The sequence below is a fragment of the Mustela nigripes genome, chromosome 8, assembly GCF_022355385.1.
Source record: "Mustela nigripes isolate SB6536 chromosome 8, MUSNIG.SB6536, whole genome shotgun sequence".
Classification (NCBI taxonomy): domain Eukaryota; kingdom Metazoa; phylum Chordata; class Mammalia; order Carnivora; family Mustelidae; genus Mustela; species Mustela nigripes.
In genome coordinates, this window is record NC_081564.1 from 66,254 (window position 1) to 82,672 (window position 16,419).

At 58.6% G+C, this 16,419-nt stretch overlaps 1 protein-coding gene across 7 annotated transcripts; it reads right to left on the reverse strand.

Annotated features, from left to right (window-relative positions):
• Positions 1-656: 656 nt before the first annotated feature.
• On the reverse strand, positions 657-15,957 carry ANHX (anomalous homeobox). 7 transcript variants are annotated; one of them, XM_059408095.1, is made up of 10 exons: positions 15,732-15,957; positions 13,836-14,105; positions 11,490-11,617; positions 9,404-9,527; positions 8,299-8,515; positions 7,881-8,001; positions 6,447-6,721; positions 3,297-3,432; positions 1,571-1,652; positions 657-1,299 (listed from the first exon to the last, which is right to left on the reverse strand). In XM_059408095.1, the coding sequence occupies exons 2-10, from the start codon at positions 14,082-14,084 to the stop codon at positions 1,213-1,215; spliced, it is 1,419 nt and encodes a 472-aa protein (XP_059264078.1). In that variant the 5' UTR covers positions 14,085-14,105; positions 15,732-15,957; the 3' UTR covers positions 657-1,212. The 7 variants fall into 7 exon arrangements, with proteins under 7 accessions (XP_059264078.1, XP_059264075.1, XP_059264077.1 ...); XM_059408092.1 differs by having other exon boundaries at positions 6,429-6,721; positions 15,732-15,955; XM_059408094.1 differs by having other exon boundaries at positions 6,429-6,721; positions 7,881-7,998; positions 15,732-15,953.
• Positions 15,958-16,419: the final 462 nt, after the last annotated feature.

The following is a 16,419-nucleotide window of genomic DNA, read 5'->3' on the forward strand; positions in this document are numbered from 1 at the left end:
GTCCTGGGCTCCCAGTCTCGTCATCCAGGCCCCACACGTCCTGGGCTCCCAGTCTCATCATCCAGGCCCCACACGTCCTGGGCTCCCAGTCTCGTCATCCAGGCCCCACACGTCCTGGGCTCTCAGCCATCTGTTGCTTCACACTACCCTCTCAGCAACCACCCATGACTGCCGGCTTATTCCTGTCCATGCTGGGGGCCACCTGCGAGCACAAAATGGCCTTTGCTCCCTGATGTATCAGAGGAACTGCTCAGCACACAACTTCCAACTGATACAATGGGTGAGGCAAGGACTAGGGCTTATTCCTGCCAGTGACAGTCCTGAGTGTCAAAGTCACCCCTGTACAAAGTCATCTGCATCAGGAGTCACATCACACTCGGCCCCTGGGGCCCTGCGTGCTTGGACATGGTGGCATCTAGCACCAGGGCAATTCCTTTTCCCACAACACAACAGTCAGGTGAAGGGCAGAGGGCAGAGATGCCCACTGTGGTGTTGCTTATAAACCAGACATACTAGAAACAATCAAATCAATAGGGTACTGGTCCATCACTCAATGCACACGCAGGCCACAGAACGCCAGCCAGGGACAGAAAGGCAAAGGACTGACAGGGACAGGTGTCCACGATGTAGTCAGGTCAGTAAAAGGGGAGAGCTCAGAACATTGAACTGCAATTTAATTGAATAGAACATGTTTTACAAACACAGTAAACTCCAACCTGTAGGGAAAAGGCACCCTGGCCCACCCTGCCTGTGCTGTCCCAACCACATCACCCCCAAGACACAGAGTGTCACAGCACTACCCACGCCCCACTCGCCAACCTAACTGGGTGAAGCTTGGCCTTGTCATAGGGCAGGGAGGGCAGACAGCAGTGCAACATTCTCCTTTGTCTCCAGAAAGGCCTTCCCTGCCCATAACCTACAAGCCCAGGAGCTCGAATCCACAATCTCCCACTGCCTGAGTGAAACAGACCCCCTGGACTTCTGGGCTCAAGAGCATTTCTCAAATGCCTCCTCTGATACAGCGAGCGGCCAACCAAACTATGCAAACACGGCAGGGGGCTACGCAGCCTCAGTGCTTCTCACTGGAACCCCCCAAAGGAACCCTGGGGCCTCTCTTCAGTCGGAATAAAGCTCTATGTAACATGTGTTGAAAGGCTCGATGTCCACGCCTGCTCCCCTGGGGGCACTGGCTGGATACCCCAAAGGGACATCTCAACCCAGGCTGCCCCCTGAAAGCTCAAGAAGCATTCTGGCTCCCCAGAAGGCATCACTGGAGGCCTGGCCGTCGGGCCACTGCACCTGGAAAGCCAACACAGCATTACACACGGAAGCACCTTCTGCCTGGCTCCACATTCCCACCTGCCACCCCTTACTCCGGGACACCCCATCTCTGGACTCAGTAAGAAACACGAGCCCGCAGCACCCACCTCCCGGGCCCCATTCAACTGTTGTCCAGCCTTGAAGCACCCCTTCCCTTGTGACATGTGCCTGGTTTACTCACTCCAAAGGTATGACCTGAGGATCCAAAAGTTAAGAGGGACATGCAGAGTCCCTGGTGGTAGGGTCTCACCTGGCTAGAGGGCACGGGCTGGCTCAGGTCCACAGCAGAAACAGGGCTGGAAAAGGAAGGGCCCGGTGCCAACTCCAGCGGACTGGAAAAGAGACGTCAGGATAAGCTCCATATGGAGGCGCACCAGGTCATGGTCCACCCCGCGAGCAACATGACCTGACAGCGCTCTGCATATAAGCAGCCCTTCCGGGGGTAAGACACACTTTAAGAAGTGTCCTCCCACAGGGCCCTCCAGTGCTAGAGGGACCTGTGTGACATCCCAGGCAGGTGGCTTGGGTGAGGCAGAGAGCACTTGAGGAGGCTCACAGAGATGGACCAACAGAAACCTGAAGGAAGAGGTCAAGGGGCAGCCCTGGGGAGCCATCAGAATCCAATCGGGGGAGCAGCAGGGACAGCAGGGGAGCTAACAGGTGTAGCCACTCAGGACAACAGCAGCCTGGCAGTTCCCTAAAAAGACAAACACGCACCGACAGCCATTCCACTCCTAGGCGTGTACACAGCCCAGAGACCTGAAGGCACACAGGCAGACCCACGCGCATCCAGGAGTGCTCACAGCGACCCCAAACTGGGAACCCAGAGATGGCTACCAAGAGGCGATGGATCCAAACACCACAGTCCATCCCCATCACGGGACAGAGCTCACAAAGATGAATGGACCAATACACAGAGCCACAGGGTAAAATCCCCAAACACTCATGCAGAGTCAGAGAAGCTAGACCCTCTCTCCCCTCCTCAAAGTTTAACACTCCTGCATTCCATTCACATGGGACTTTTAAAAATGCAGAAAAGAAAGCAGATCCGTGGTCCTGCAGGCGGCAGCAGGAGGGGCTGATCCACACAGCTCAGCACGCGGTCGATACAGAAGTCACACTCAGAAAACCAGCATCTGTATCGCCTAACGCGGTGCTTTACTGGAGGCTAACAACGCCCAACGAATCTACTGTTAGGGAATGACTCAAGGTCATCACATCGGAGCAAGGATGGGCCGGGCCATCAGAGGGCAAGGGTGAGCGGCCGTGAGGGGACCTGACAGTGGCATTTTCTCCATCCAGGTTCCTGGACATGAACAGAAAAGTGAGTCCATCTGCAAAGTCTGTATTGTCTCACGCTCTGGCTGCTTCAGCAAGCAGAACCTGTGACCTGACCCACCACCCCCTTCTCTCTCACGCTGCCCTGTAGTTCTGCTCGTGCGGGGCACCTGGCCTTCAGCTCCCAGACTGGGGAGCCTAGTCCTGGCAACCCCTACTGCAGCTTCCTGTCCGACAGACGACCCTGACTTCTCACGCTCCTCTAATCCCTCTCCTCAACCCCCTGATTCTCCGGCCTGTGGCCCCGGCCCCCGCAGCCAGAGCCTGAAGCCCCGAGGCTACTCCCAGCTCGCACGCACCTTTCACACTACAGTTTGGAATATAAAATCAGGATCTTGATGCTGCTTTAAAACTCAACCTCCACCTGGTGAAAACAAAATGCCAAAAAGCGGCTTCTGGGATCCAGGGTGATCTTGGGGAAGAAGCAAAGTGGGAGCACGAACCCCAACACCAACACCTGTGTCTGCTCTGCAATTTCTGGGTGTTCTCCTGTCTCAGGGAAAAGCCACCCTCTTCTGGTAGATGCAGGGTGGGGATGATGTTGTATTTTCCAGAAACCCGTAAGGAAAGGACTCAATCTGCATATCTGCCAAGTCTATAAACCTGGAACACCCCACCCGTGGCTCTGTGTGGCTCACCTCTGGGCTAGGAGGAATTCGGGAGGCTGTGTCACCAGGAAGCCGCCCGCCTGCTGTTCTGCCTGGCCGCCGCTGGCGCCTGCACCTTCCTCCAGGTACATGCTCGGGGGGTTGCCAGCAGGTGGGTCAGCAAATCCTACACAGAAGCAAATTCCACACCCAGTGCTGGGAGGACAGAACACAGCCCCCGAGCACCAAGACCAAGACCTCCACAGAGAGAAGCAGCGTCCAGCCTGGCCGGCCCCAAGCCTCAACCTCCCTTACTGAGGAAGAGTCACAGCTATTGATCTCAGGGCCTTTTTAGGCTTCCAGAAACAAAAGCAAAGTCCAGTTTTGCGGACTTCAAATTTTGCTTCATCTACCCAGACTTCAGGCCTCCAGTGCCATTGCTGCCACGTGAGAACTTCTCGGTCTGCCTCGTGCTGGCTCTTCAGAGGCTGGACCACAACCACTGCCACCTTCCATCTCGTGCTGCACCACGAGTTCACGGAGACACGACGTGGCACTACCTCACCCTGCTCCTCCTTCTACAGAAAATGCTGCAGAGGATGTCCCCGTATGTCTCTCACTCTTACACAGAAGCCGTGGCAGATCAGATCAGTTCTGGGCCAGCAGACACTTCAGAGCGAGGGAAGGTAAGAAATCTACCAGGTGGTAAGCCCAGCGTCAGACTCTCTGACCTCAGACAAAACAACAGGCCAGCTGGGCTGGGCATGCACTGTCCCCCCTCCGCCCCCCACTGTCTGCCAGAGTGACCACCTAACTTGCCAGCCTGCAGCCCAACCTCAGACCAAAGGAACCTTCCTGACCATTCATTGTGTGATTCCACCCCCACTTTCTGCTGCTGCTTCTTTTCTGCAGAACTCTAGAAATACCCTGAGGTATGTTAAATACAACTGAAGGACTAATTTGAGCATTGCTGGTTCAGATTAAAAGATCACTAAATTACATCTTCTTCCTCCAAAAGGAAGACAAGAAGCCAAAGTCCAGAACAAAAGCAGCATAAGGAGACCCAGGACACAAGTACCATCCTTTGTTGGTAGGGCACCTGAAAGCAAGGTGGGACTGAGATCAGGTCCTGAGAATCTTCAAGTGGGAGGGAGGGTAAGCAAAGTTAGGGAAAGGGAAAGAGGGGAACACCCCGGTGCTCAGGCGGTCAGTTGGCAGGGAGGCTCACCAGTTCATACAGAACGTCACCTTTCACCTGTGCTGGATGTGGTGTCAACACCAGCTCCCCTCGCCCCCATGTGAATACAGCCAGTGACCACCCCACTCCGGCCTTGGCGGTAAATATGGGCTGGGCAAGCGTAGGTCTCCCACAGTGGAAGACGTGGACAAATGAAGGACCGATATGATCAGACTGAAAAGCTGCCTCCAGAGCAGTGAGTCTCCAGGGCTCTTCCTCTTTCCCGCCCCTCACCTTTCTCTGCTCAAGGAAGGGCCAGAATCCACAGCCCCAATATTCCCGCCCTCAGACAACAAAGCATAATCTTGAAACTTTTTATTTTGAATACTCAAGGGAAAAAAAAGATACTGCATCTATAAAAAGTAACACAACCTCTGACTAAAGGAAAATTCAAATAAAAAAAGAGCCTGGGGGCGCCTGGGTGGCTCAGTGGGTTAAGCCGCTGCCTTCAGCTCAGGTCATGATCTCAGGGTCCTGGGATCGAGTCCCGCATCGGGCTCTCTGCTCAGCAGGGAGCCTGCTTCTCTCTCTCTCTCTCTGCCGGCCTCTCTGCCTACTTGTGATTTCTCTCTCTGTCAAATAAATAAATAAAATCTTTTAAAAAAAAAAGAGCCTGGAATTCTCTTAAAGTATAACTATCAAATTAGGACTTTTGAAAGACAGACTCTAATACCCCCAAAGCATATACAATGAAAAAGAAAAGAAACATAAGAAAAAGGTAAGCACCTAGGGAGACTGGCCCAGGATTTCCAAAATCCCGGTAAGATTTGTGCTCTAAAGAGAATGAAGAACATGGAGGAGGAAAACCATCAAGGAATATTATCTAAGAAATACCCAAACCTTAGAGGATACATTGTCACCTGTTCTTTAAATCGAAAGGCTTAAGAGGAAAGTGAATTAAAGAGACTCACACCGCACACGATCACTGTGAAATCTTAGAACACCCAGACTTAAAGCAAACAAACAAACAAAAATTCCAAGAAAGGAACAATGTGTGATCTGCAAAGACGCCAGAAGATGACACGAACATCAGATGCTACAATGACATGACTGTGTCTGCAGATACCTACGGGAGGGTATTTAAACTCAAAATTCTGTCCCTGCCAGTCTATTCATCAAATGTGAGGGCAGGTTAAGGATAATTTCACAGCACGTAAGAAATCAGAAAATTTATCTCACAAGCCCCCTTTCTTGCACAGTGAAGATGTTCCCAAACATAACAAGGAAGTCAGTGAAGACAGGACAAGACCTGCAACTCAGGAAACACTGACCCAAACCCGGGAGGCAATGAAAGGAGCGTTCTTGGGCCGCTGACTCCGCCCAGGTCTAGGAAACATCACTTGGGCAGAAACGGAAGGAGGCCTCCCAGCCATGGGTCTTTGGAGGATACACTCGGAAAAATGGGAGAAGTTACAGGTGTGACAAAAACAGGGAATCTAAAAGAAAGGAAGACAATTAGAAACCCCAAGAAAGTAAAGATATAAACACAGAAGACTAAGAAATTTAGGTGATGGGTAAACTGACACTGCCAACGGCCTCCACATAAGGTGAAGTGTCACAAGACGCTTCTGAACATGGTAGACAAACACGTCTCTAAATCCACACTCTACGGGCTACAGTTATAGCTAAACAGTAAGTTTCAAGTTGATAAGTTTCATGTTAGAAACGAAGGAAATGATACTTAGATCACGAGATGGGGTGACCTGTCCTCTATTGCAGCACGTGGTGACAGGCAAGTCGGGTGGACTGCAATGGGAGTGCAGGGTGGCAGCTGTCTCATTTCGTTTTAACCCTTTCCTCACCGGCCTACTTTTAGTCGTATGCACATTTTACTTTGCAACTAGAAAAGCAGGAGAGTGCTGCCCCTTCCCACACCCCCTCAAATGAGACCTGACTAGTTGTGTCATCTTGTGCAGAAGAGCACGGTCTGTCTGGAATGAACCCACCTGTGGAGCTGGGCTCACCGAGGGCAGTGATGGACATAGCCACAGTGGCATCTGCGGGGCGCATCGTGAGGTCCAGCCCATGCCCATGGACCAGCTGCCCAGTCTGGAAGGAAACTTCCTTGGAGGACGCCAGTGCAAGGGACATCAGCCATGACTCAGGGGCAGCCAGGGAAGAGTCCAGCATGTCACTGCCAGAAGTCAGAGGGCAGAGGCCAGGGCCTGGGCAGATGTGGGGGAGAGTGGCAGGGCTTCGGCCAGGACCCTCCTGGTACATCTCACTGCCCTGCAGAGACCTGGGGAAGACAGCAAACACCGTCCCTTGGAGGGCAGAGACTCCCTCAGGCCAGGGAAGAGAGGCCTGGGAGGAAACTCCAGCCCCATTTGGGAATCCAGGTTCCCAACTCAACTCCGCCACTGATGGTTTTCTGGCCCACCGTGACCCTCATCACACAGCTTTCACTGTTCTACCTGTGGCTGCAAAGGTCCACAACAGTTAAAAAAAAAAAAAAAATACTTTAACTCATTAGCTCTTGATTTAAAAGGACCTTCAATGAAGCACTGTTCCATAATACCAAAAACAGGAAATGATGAGCAAGACCCTAGCAGTGGGATGAATGATGATGGCTGATCTTCCAGGAACATCAAGCAGCAGCTGATAATAATTTAAAGACTCGATACTGCACACTCAGTGTGTCTCAGATGGTGCTCCTGGGCTTCTGTGATCCCCTCCCCTAGCCCTGTCACTTCTGCAACCACCTGCATCCTACCCCTCCCCGTGTCACAGATGAGAAACGCACGGCACTGAGAGCTCACAGGAACCTGCCCAAGTTCCACACCTGGGCAGTGCCAGCCTTCACGGGAAGGGCAGACAGGGAGTGTCATGAGAGAGGCCGATGTCACAACGGTAGATGGAAACAGTGTCCACAGCTTGATGGCTACACACGGGGAACCTGGCCCCTCTCTCTGACCTAGTCCTGAGGATGGCCAACACTCTCCTTACCCTTACACCAGGTTCATGCCTCATCCCAGGGGAGGGACCAGGCTTGGACGGTGCCTCGTGCATAATGAGGAATTCAAGAACTATTACCTGTCACGGACTCAACGACACACAAACGCTACAAAATACAGTAAGAAAGAAACAACAGCTCGGGCTTGGCTTTGGGAAGCCAGCCAGCATGTGTTTCCTCCCAGCTCTGTGTTCCCCCTTCCCCAACACATCCATGGAGTCAGGCTACCAGCCAGGCTCCAAGGAGCAAGTGGGGGTCCCTGACATGGGCTCCTTAGGAGCGGCTTCCCCACCCCGGACTCACAGGGGTCTCTGCTCTCGGCAATCACTGACGTCGTCCCGCTGTCAGCCCCGACATCCGCATGTGCGCTCCAGGCCCGGTCACCCACTCGGGACGGGGAAAGTCAAGACGGAGATGGTCCCACGGGCCGTGCGGACCGCAGTACCTGGGAGGCAATGGCTTCGGCAGCGTCTCATCTCCAGAGAAGTCCGGGGCCAGAGCCAGCGACTCCCATGGCCCTTGAGTGGTCTCCGTGGACTGTGCGGGCCCATCTTCCTCCGGTCCTGCTGAGGGTCAGTCGGGCGGTGGGAAGGCTGCGGGAGGCGGCGGCCCAGCCTCCTTCCCAGCGGTTAGGAGCAGCGCTGCCGCGGACGCCCGGCCCCGGACGCGGGGACCGCTACGCGCTGCAGCCTCGCGCAGCCCCTGCGCGCCCTCCCGCCCCGGCTCCGGGGTCCCCTCCCACAAGAGGACGTCGTCTAGGGGCCGACCGGGCGCGGAGGGCCCGTCCCCGGGACGGAGCGGCGCTCACGAGGCCTCGCTAGGAAAGCGGGCCGGGCAGAGCGGGCGGCGCGGGAGCCTCTCACCTGGCCACCGAGGCCGGGCCGCGCCGCCGGGGCCAGGGCGGGGCTGGCGCGGGGGCTGCGGGCGCTCCGGGGCCGCCTCCCTCACGCGGAGGTCCACCGCCGCGTCCTCCGGGGCCGGCGCACGACGCTGCAGAAGGGCCCGTCTGCGCCGCCGGTAGTTGGCGAACCAGTTGTACACCTGCTCCGCGCTCAGGCTCATCTCCGCCGCCAGGTTCTCCTGCCGCGGACCGCACAGCCTCGAGCGCCGCCCCGGGCCCAGGGCCACCCCCAGGGCCGGCGCCCGCCCCCGCCCCCGCCCGGCGCGGCCTCCGAGCCGGGACGCCCTGCACCCCGGCCTCGCTCGTTCGCGGAGCCGCAGCCGGCCGGACCCGGACACGGGAGGGCCCGAGCGGCGCCACGGCCCGCGGCAGGCAGCGGGGGCTGGGACCACGCGGGGGGCGGGCGGCGCCGCAGGCCGTCAGCCGAGGTTGCGCAGGTGCGCGCGCCGGAAGCCCGCCCGCAGAGCCCGCGCGGGGATCGCTGGGAGAGCCCTGCCGATTGGACAGGGAGCGCGGTGGGTGGAGCAGGCACGAGGAACCCCGCTGACTGGGCAAGCCCCCACTCGGGAACGCCCCGTCGATTGGATGAGGGCGACAGGTAGGCGGAGCTAACACGGGGAGCCCCCGCCGATTGGACAGAGCCGAGAAGCAGGGGAAGAGAACAAGCCCCGACTTCGAAGCAGCCGGAAACGAGCGCGCACGCGCGGCGGCTCGCCGGTGCCTTCCGCTTCGGGGGCCGCGCTGCGGGGTCGCCCGCCGGCGTCACCGGGCACGGAGCTCCGCGAACCCGGCCTCCCCGCCGGAAGCTCCGCGACCGCCGTCGCCTGACCCCCGCACCCCGCGTCGGGCCGGGAGCGGGAGGGCACTGACCCTCCACGTGCGCAGGCTGGACGGTCCGGAGCTGCCGGCCGGGGAGCGCCTGTCCCCCGGGGAGGCTCAGCCGGCCCGAAGACACCGGCGCCCGGCAGAGGGCCCCGCGGAAGCCCGGGGGGCGGGGGGCGGCACAGGGTGGGGGTCCCGAGGTCGGGGGCAGCGAAGGGGAGGGCGGCCTCCGCCTCGGCTCTCACCCTCTCGGCCTTGCTGGGGTTGGTGCTCACGGCGGAGGCGAAGTCGTGCAGCTTCTGGCGAACGTCTCGGGGGAAGTTGCGGCTCTTCGGGCCGTCGGGGCAGAGGGCGGGCGGAGGCGGGTTCCTGATGCGGACGGGGAGGCCGCGGTTACGGGCGCCCCTCCCGCGTGCTCCTCGCGGGCTCGCGCCGGGCACCCCCCGCGGCCTCTCCTCCGCCGGCTGGGCTCCTCCCCGGGCTCGTGCTGCCGAGCCCCCCTCGGAAGGACCGCGGGGCCCCTCACCGGGCGCTCCGGGACCGCTCACTGACCCGCGGCCCAGAGCTTAGAGAGCGGATGACGGGGAGACGGGTCGGTCGCGCTGCTCTCTCCTGCGTAGACACACGGGTTGTTCCGACAGGACACAAACGGTACCAGCGCGGAACACCCAAGATACCCCCAGGCCAACTAAACAAACCACTGTGGATGTCAGGAAGGCGCCCCACACATGCCACATCCCGAATGGAGCCTGATCCTTCCCCCTCCCCAACTGCCCCCGGGGCCCCAGCTCTGTGCATCTCAGTGAGAAACCACCGTGTTCCAGCCAGTCCGGCCGAGAGCCCAGCAGGCTGGCTTCGTTCTCTCTTCACCGCCTCCGACACATCCAGCTCCTCAGCAGATCCTCCAGAATCTGTCCTGACACGCCAGAGACTCCCGAGAGCCTCCTGCCTCTGCTCCTATGCCAGCCCACCCTGGGGTGACCCCCTCTAGGAGAAACCACCACCCTCAGCCGGCGGACCGACCATCGCTCTAACTCCACGACCGCCCGGTCCTTACACCTCCGAGGGCTGCCATCCCCACATTCAGGCCCCCTCTGCCAAGGCTTAGAGGAGCCTGTTCGGCACCCTCCACCCCAATACAAAGCACAAAGGTGGCACAGTCCTCTAGTAGGCACATTCTGTGTCTAGTACTCCCGCTTGGAACAATGGAATCTACTCTGTGTCCTCTCTACTGTCCCTTGTCTGCACCAAGTGTCAGCTCCAGGAGAGTAGGGCTCAGGCTATATCCCCAGCAACTCCAACAGCTCCCAGCAATCAGGGGCCTCTTTACAAACAATGCACACTGATCCTCAAGTCGTTTACTGAACTGCACTCTGGCAGGCCATCGGCAACTATATGGAGGGAAAGGATCCCATTCCCGAAGACCATAAGGTTGATGAACTACTGGGCTTTGGGGACATATCTCATTCTTTGACAGACACCATGGATCCAGAAAGAATCCATTGCTTCTGGTTACCAGACCCCGTGGTGCAAAAATCCCATTACTTGGGCTGCCAGGAACTCAGAGGACATCAGCCCTTCCTGGTCAGGGGGCAACACCCAGGATGAAGAAAGGCTCTATGGTCTCAGTGTCTAGCCTGGAGCCCCAGCTTTGCATCTCTCTCCTGTGACAGCTCTGGCAAGTTCTGACCTTTCTGGGCCTCAGTTTCCTCATCCATAAGTGGTGATGAAGGAATAATAGTAATTAGCAGTTGTAATGTTTCCTTAGTGCTGATAATGGCCGTGGTGGTAATTACTATTAATGTGGACCCAGCATCCCTCACGTGCCAGGCAATCTCCTAAGCACCCCATGCATCTTGTCTGACATGTCCCATCACTCTCATCTTTACCTCTCTTTGAAAGGCCCCGCAGCCCCGAGGGGTGGTGCTGAAGACCCCAGCCCATGGCACCTGCAGAGCCTGTCTGTGGGAATCAGATGACCAAAGGCCACGGGAGGAAAAGACAAGAGGAAGAGAGTGAGGTCGGGATGTCCACCGGCTGCCTCCTTCCCTGCAGAGCCTTCAGAGCCCTCACAGGAAGGCAGTGGCCCTTCTCACCCTGCTGGCGTAAGTAGGGCTGCACCCCCATGGCCGGCTGAGCAGATGGAGAGGGTAGCTCAGTGCTGGGCACACTGGCTGTCGCAGAGCCTGCTACCTTTTGACGGTGACTGCTTCTTGTGACTTCTCCTGCATTTACCTCCTGTCTCGGCTTCACCTCAGCCCCTCCGTGGTTTTAGATGAAACACCCCCGGGAGTCCTGGGGAGCACGCACAAATAAAGGCCGGCGGTGTACCTCTTTCTGCAGCGGAACTTCTGCACTGGGGTGAGCGTGGCCACGCCCAGCCGCTTCATGACCAGACGGTAGTGAAGGTCGTTCCAGAGCTGGACCAGCTCCTGGCTGCCTCCGGGCACCTGGCATCCCTGTTGAGAAAAGCCTGCTGAGGCCCGGCTGCCCCCGGAGCACTGCCCTCCGACCCGACCCAACCTGCGGGAGGAGCTGCTGGCTGAGGGCCTGGGCGAGGTCCCGTCAGCTCCCCCCACGCACACAAAGCAGCTGTCCGCCGCTCCTTACACACGGGGAGCACGAGGCGAGGGGAAGGCAAACGAAGGGCCCGGGGCCACACAACGCGTGAGAGGCAGGGCCACAGTTAGAGGCACCTGGTCAGACTTGAGGGTCCAAGGGCTGACCCCCATCTTGCATGAAAGACCTTCCCCTCCCACCCAGCAGGGCTGCCCCTCGCCTGCTCAGGGAGTGCCTTCTGAGCCGAGAGGAATGAAGTGGCTCTGGTCTGTGCCGCACCAAGCTCACCAATCCAGCATGACCTGTTCACACGACCAGACTCCGGAGCTGGCCAAGGGTGCCCAGTGCTGGCCTCCCCTCGACACAGCCCTGTGGTCGGCGTGTGCTTCCCGCATTTAACCCCAATGTTCTCAGCATCATCTTGGCAAGGGAGGTGCCGACAGTCATTCCACCTTCTCTCCACAGAGCGGAAAACGCCCATTTTGCGAGGCTGTGACTTCCAGTCGGCTGCCAGGAGGCAGCCATCAGCCTAGGGCACAGCTGTCAGGGAAACGTGCCCCTGCAGGACGCGGCCCTCCTCGGTGTGCCGTCCCCGCCGTCTCTCTCAGGTCTCCCCTACATGTCAGCTCCTCAGAGACGCTGAGGGCCGTCCAGACCGAGTTTACATCCCCGCTCCGGGGGTTTTCCATCACCGACATCATTCACACATTTGACCACCGAGTGCCCCGAGAGCGCACCACAACCCGGGTCTTCCTTGCTTGTTCGCTTTGACCGACGTGAAACACCGAGCCCCGCTGACTCACAGCTGCTACGTAAGCACAACCGAGGGGCGCCTGCCTCATGGGCCGCAGAGCCGGGGAGGCCGACGGAACAAAGACCCGAGGGAGCAGCCGCAGGGGGAACCAGACTCTACGCTGCACGATAAAGGGGGCACGGCCGAGCCACGGAGGCATTTACAGCAGAAACCAGCGAGAGGAGGAAAGGCAGCAGCCACGGAGGCAGCCGGGCTCCAGCCGCCGGCAGAGGGAGCAGCACGTGCTGAGGTCCTGAGGCCTCGGGATTGTCTGATGAGCACGGAAGCAGCGTGACGACTGCGGAGGAAGCTCAGGGAGAGGCTGACGGGGAGAGGGGGGCGCAGGCAGGCGCAGTCCGTGGGCTCGGGGCTCCCTGGGGCTCATCGGCACCTGCAAGCTCTCCGGCAGCTACGTGAAGAACAAACCAAGGGGACACGAGGGCACTATGCAGCCTGTGGCGAAGGGCGTGGAAACGGAAAGAACTGGAAAGAACAGAGTATCTCGGGGTGCCAGGATGGCTCCATCAGTGAAGCGTCTGCCTTTGGCTCAGGTCATGCATGATCCCAGTGTCCTGGGATCGAGTCCCACGTGGGGGGGGGTCCCTGCTCAGCGGGGAGTCTGCTTCTCCCTCTCCTTCTGCTCCTCCCCCTGCTCATGCTCCCTCTCAAATAAATAAATAAAATCTTGAAAAATAAATAAATCTTTTAAAAAAGAACTATCTTGAAAATAAACTCAGCATGAATTCTGCATGAGCTGTATGATGGGGTGAAAGACGGAGAAACAGGCCCCCCACACCCCTTTTTTGAAACCCTTTGAGCCAGAGGGATTTTGGAATTCAGAATTTCTCAGAGTTTAGGAAGTAATGCAGGCATGTCCTATGTGATGCGTGCTGCAGTCCAACGTACCACTATTTAGGTAGCAGAATGACCTGTGGTCACATTAAGTGGCTACAGACGGTAACGGCTTCACGTCCCCTCTGCCAGAGGAGTTGTGCGCCTAAGTAGCACCCGATGAGTGACGACCGTACTTTCAGTTTGCGTGCCCAGCCATGGGTCTGCAGCTAAGGGACTGAGGTCCTGGGTCTGGGTGACTGTCTTACCCACTGGGATCCAAGCCAGGATCACCACTCAAAATGGGGCTCACAAACAGACAGTTTGGCCTCCAATTACTATGGTAGTAGAACTCTGCACAGAGAGTGGACCATCCTGGCTTGGTTTCTAGAATGTCTCTCCCCAGGTTCTTGCCGACCTGTAGGCGCTTCGATTGGGTTGGGGACGGTTGTGGCTACTGTGGCTCTCCGTCTCGGCCCCGAGACGGGTCTTACCTCCAGGACGCGGCAGGCAGCCTGGTGCTGGTCCTGCTGGGCCAGCACTCGGGCACACACGAGGGCCACATCCACGTTGTCCAGGAGGTGCAGGCGGAGGGGACTGTCCAACACTGCGGTGACCAAGGGCTGCACCTGGGCTGGGTCATCCTGGAGGTCCCGGCACAGTCTGCCTGCAAGAGTCACCAGCCCCTCCAAGGGGGGCCCAGTGCCCCCACTCTCCCTCAGCAGCCTCAGGAAGCTCTGCATCCTGTGTCGGGTTCCGGGCCTCTGCAAACAAGACGTCAGCCATGACGATGGCCGGCTCTGCCTGTGGGCTGACTACACGCCCATCCACACCTCGGCAAGGCCCCTCTTGCCACAGGCATTTGTAACACAGTGGCAGGAGCGCTCTGAGAAAAGGCATAGGGGCATCGGTGCCTGCTACAGTTTTCTGTTTCGGTCCTCATTTGTGTGCCCGGTGCTGTCACTGCGATGGTTCATCTCATTCCTGTGACCCTTTCGCCTGTGCCGCACCCACAGGGCCCAGCCTGGTCCTCCCATGTCTCCTCTCTGTTTGCCCCAGTCTGACACAGACAAGGTCATCGAGTCGCGTTTCACTTCTCTGGGCTCCATCAGGCCAGCGACCCTGTGTATTGGGGTCATTAGATTTCCCCCCCATCCAGCCCACGGATGCCGAGGCCTCTCAGAGCAGTGGGGGGGACCCTGAGCTAAGGGCTTGGCAGACGTGGCTGACATTCCTACAAAGAGGAGCCCCAGGGTCTGCCGGAGCAGGACTAGCACCATCTGCTTTTGACTACTATGGTCTTGAAAATAAACAAACATATTTGAAAAACAAAATTTTCAAGACTGCCTTAATCCCACACTTTCAAAAATACATACAAAAGAATGAACCATTTTCTGGGCCACCCTATGCCTGGTCCATCCACTCTGCACTGCCCCCCACACACATAGGGGTCAGCTATAGCAAGTTGGATCAGAGGGCTTTATGAATTTTTTTTATAAAAATCTGACTATGTATACATACAGCAGTTTTTACCAAAAGAGAGACTACTTATGCCGTGACTCGATCTGGCCACGACCCCAGGCACATTCCCTAACCCACAGGAATGCGCCCGCAGGGCACGCACGACAGTAGGGGCCAGACCTCCTTCAACACCTGTCCAACCCCGGGCACTCGTTAGCATAGTAACCCTGATACCTTTGGTCACGATTCCTCTTACTTCCACAGACGACTCGCCTAAGCGAGGTTAAAGGCTGGTGCTCCACGGCATTGTGGCTTTAGCAGACGCCGCCAACTGCTTCCCCCCAGGGGATAAGGATCTGCGCGCGGAACCGCAGAGGCCTGTGCGCGCTCCCTGGCGGAGGGTCTGGCCCAGTTTCTAGTTCTTTCCGCCCTGCACCGCCCCCTGGGTCCTCCTCAGCACCCGGGGCCGCCCAGCAGGGGGAAACGCTCCCATCTATTCCACGGCTTCTGAGCCTTAGCGCCCTTCGCCAGATCCTAACTCCGGGCCCAGCGTTTCTCCCCATCGCGTTGGGCGGGATGCCCCAGATCCCGCGTCCCTCAAGGGAGCCGAGGTCCCAGGGCTTTGGTGGGGAGGGAGAGGAGGGCTCCTGGCAGGACCCCGGCTTCTTCCAGCGCAGCCCGCCCCAACCCCGCAACCTCGGCCCCAGCACTGGCTCTAGGGAAAGAGGCCAGGCAGGAGGTTAAGAGCCAGGCTTCTGCGGACGGGACCTTGGAGTTCAAGAACGAAGTGGCCTCTTGGGGGGTACCCAGGACAGGGAAGGGCCCCAGCCCCCAGGCAGGGATGGAGGAGACCCGGGGGAGGGTGGCTCTACCGGGCGCCCTGCCCCAGGCACCCCCCGGCCTGGCTTGGCCCAGCCCCGCTCCGGTACCTTTTGGGGTGCGCTGCTCCGCAGCAAAGGCCGAGATTCCTGCCCAGAGGCACCCGCCCTGCTGCTCGCCGCGCCCCACTTCCGCGCTCGCCGCACGTGCTCTGCCCGCAGCTCCCGGGAGGAGGCGCGGTCGCAACAAAGTATCGAGGCCGCGGCCAATCGGGCGAGGGCTCCGCCCGGCAACCCGGGCCTCCGGGCCTGCGCCCCGCTGTACCCCTGCGCGGGGGAGGTCTGCCCTGTTTTACGCGGGTTCTGGGGAAACGGAGAAGTTCTGGGGGGGGGTTCGGGGGGCTCTGGAGTAACCAGGAGTTTCTGGAGGTTCGGAGGCGCAGTCGAGCCTGGCTCTGCGCATCCTCAGGTGCAAGAAAAAGTGGGGCCAGGGCCTGGGGGGTCGTGGGCTGCGAGAGAGTCTGGCTGGCAGTGGAGGAGAAAGTCCACGACCCTCGTGCCCGCGGGGGGCAGGAGGAAGCTGTGACCTTTGAGTGACCCCACACCACCTGCCCGGGTGCACCACGGAGCCAAGGCCCCTCGGAGCTCAGTTTCTGGGCAGATGACCCCTCCCGTGCTGAGATCCGCACCCCTCCCTGCCCCGGCGGGAGGAGGGCACCTTTCAAATCCAAAAGCCACCCCAAGGAGACAGGATCTGAACAGTGGCCCCCCGCAGGGGGCGCGGGGGCCTGCGGTGCAG

Excerpts from the sequence above, each read along its gene's own strand:
- ANHX (XM_059408092.1), bottom strand. The coding sequence starts at position 14,084 with ATGCAGAGCTTCCTGAGGCTGCTGAGGGAGAGTGGGGGCACTGGGCCC. Across the intron at positions 9,528-11,489 it reads AAGTTCCGCTGCAGAAAGAG|GAACCCGCCTCCGCCCGCCC; the intron begins GTACACCGCCGG and ends CGTCCGCATCAG. Across the intron at positions 8,516-9,403 it reads ACCCCAGCAAGGCCGAGAGG|GAGAACCTGGCGGCGGAGAT; the intron begins GTGAGAGCCGAG and ends GGTCCGCGGCAG.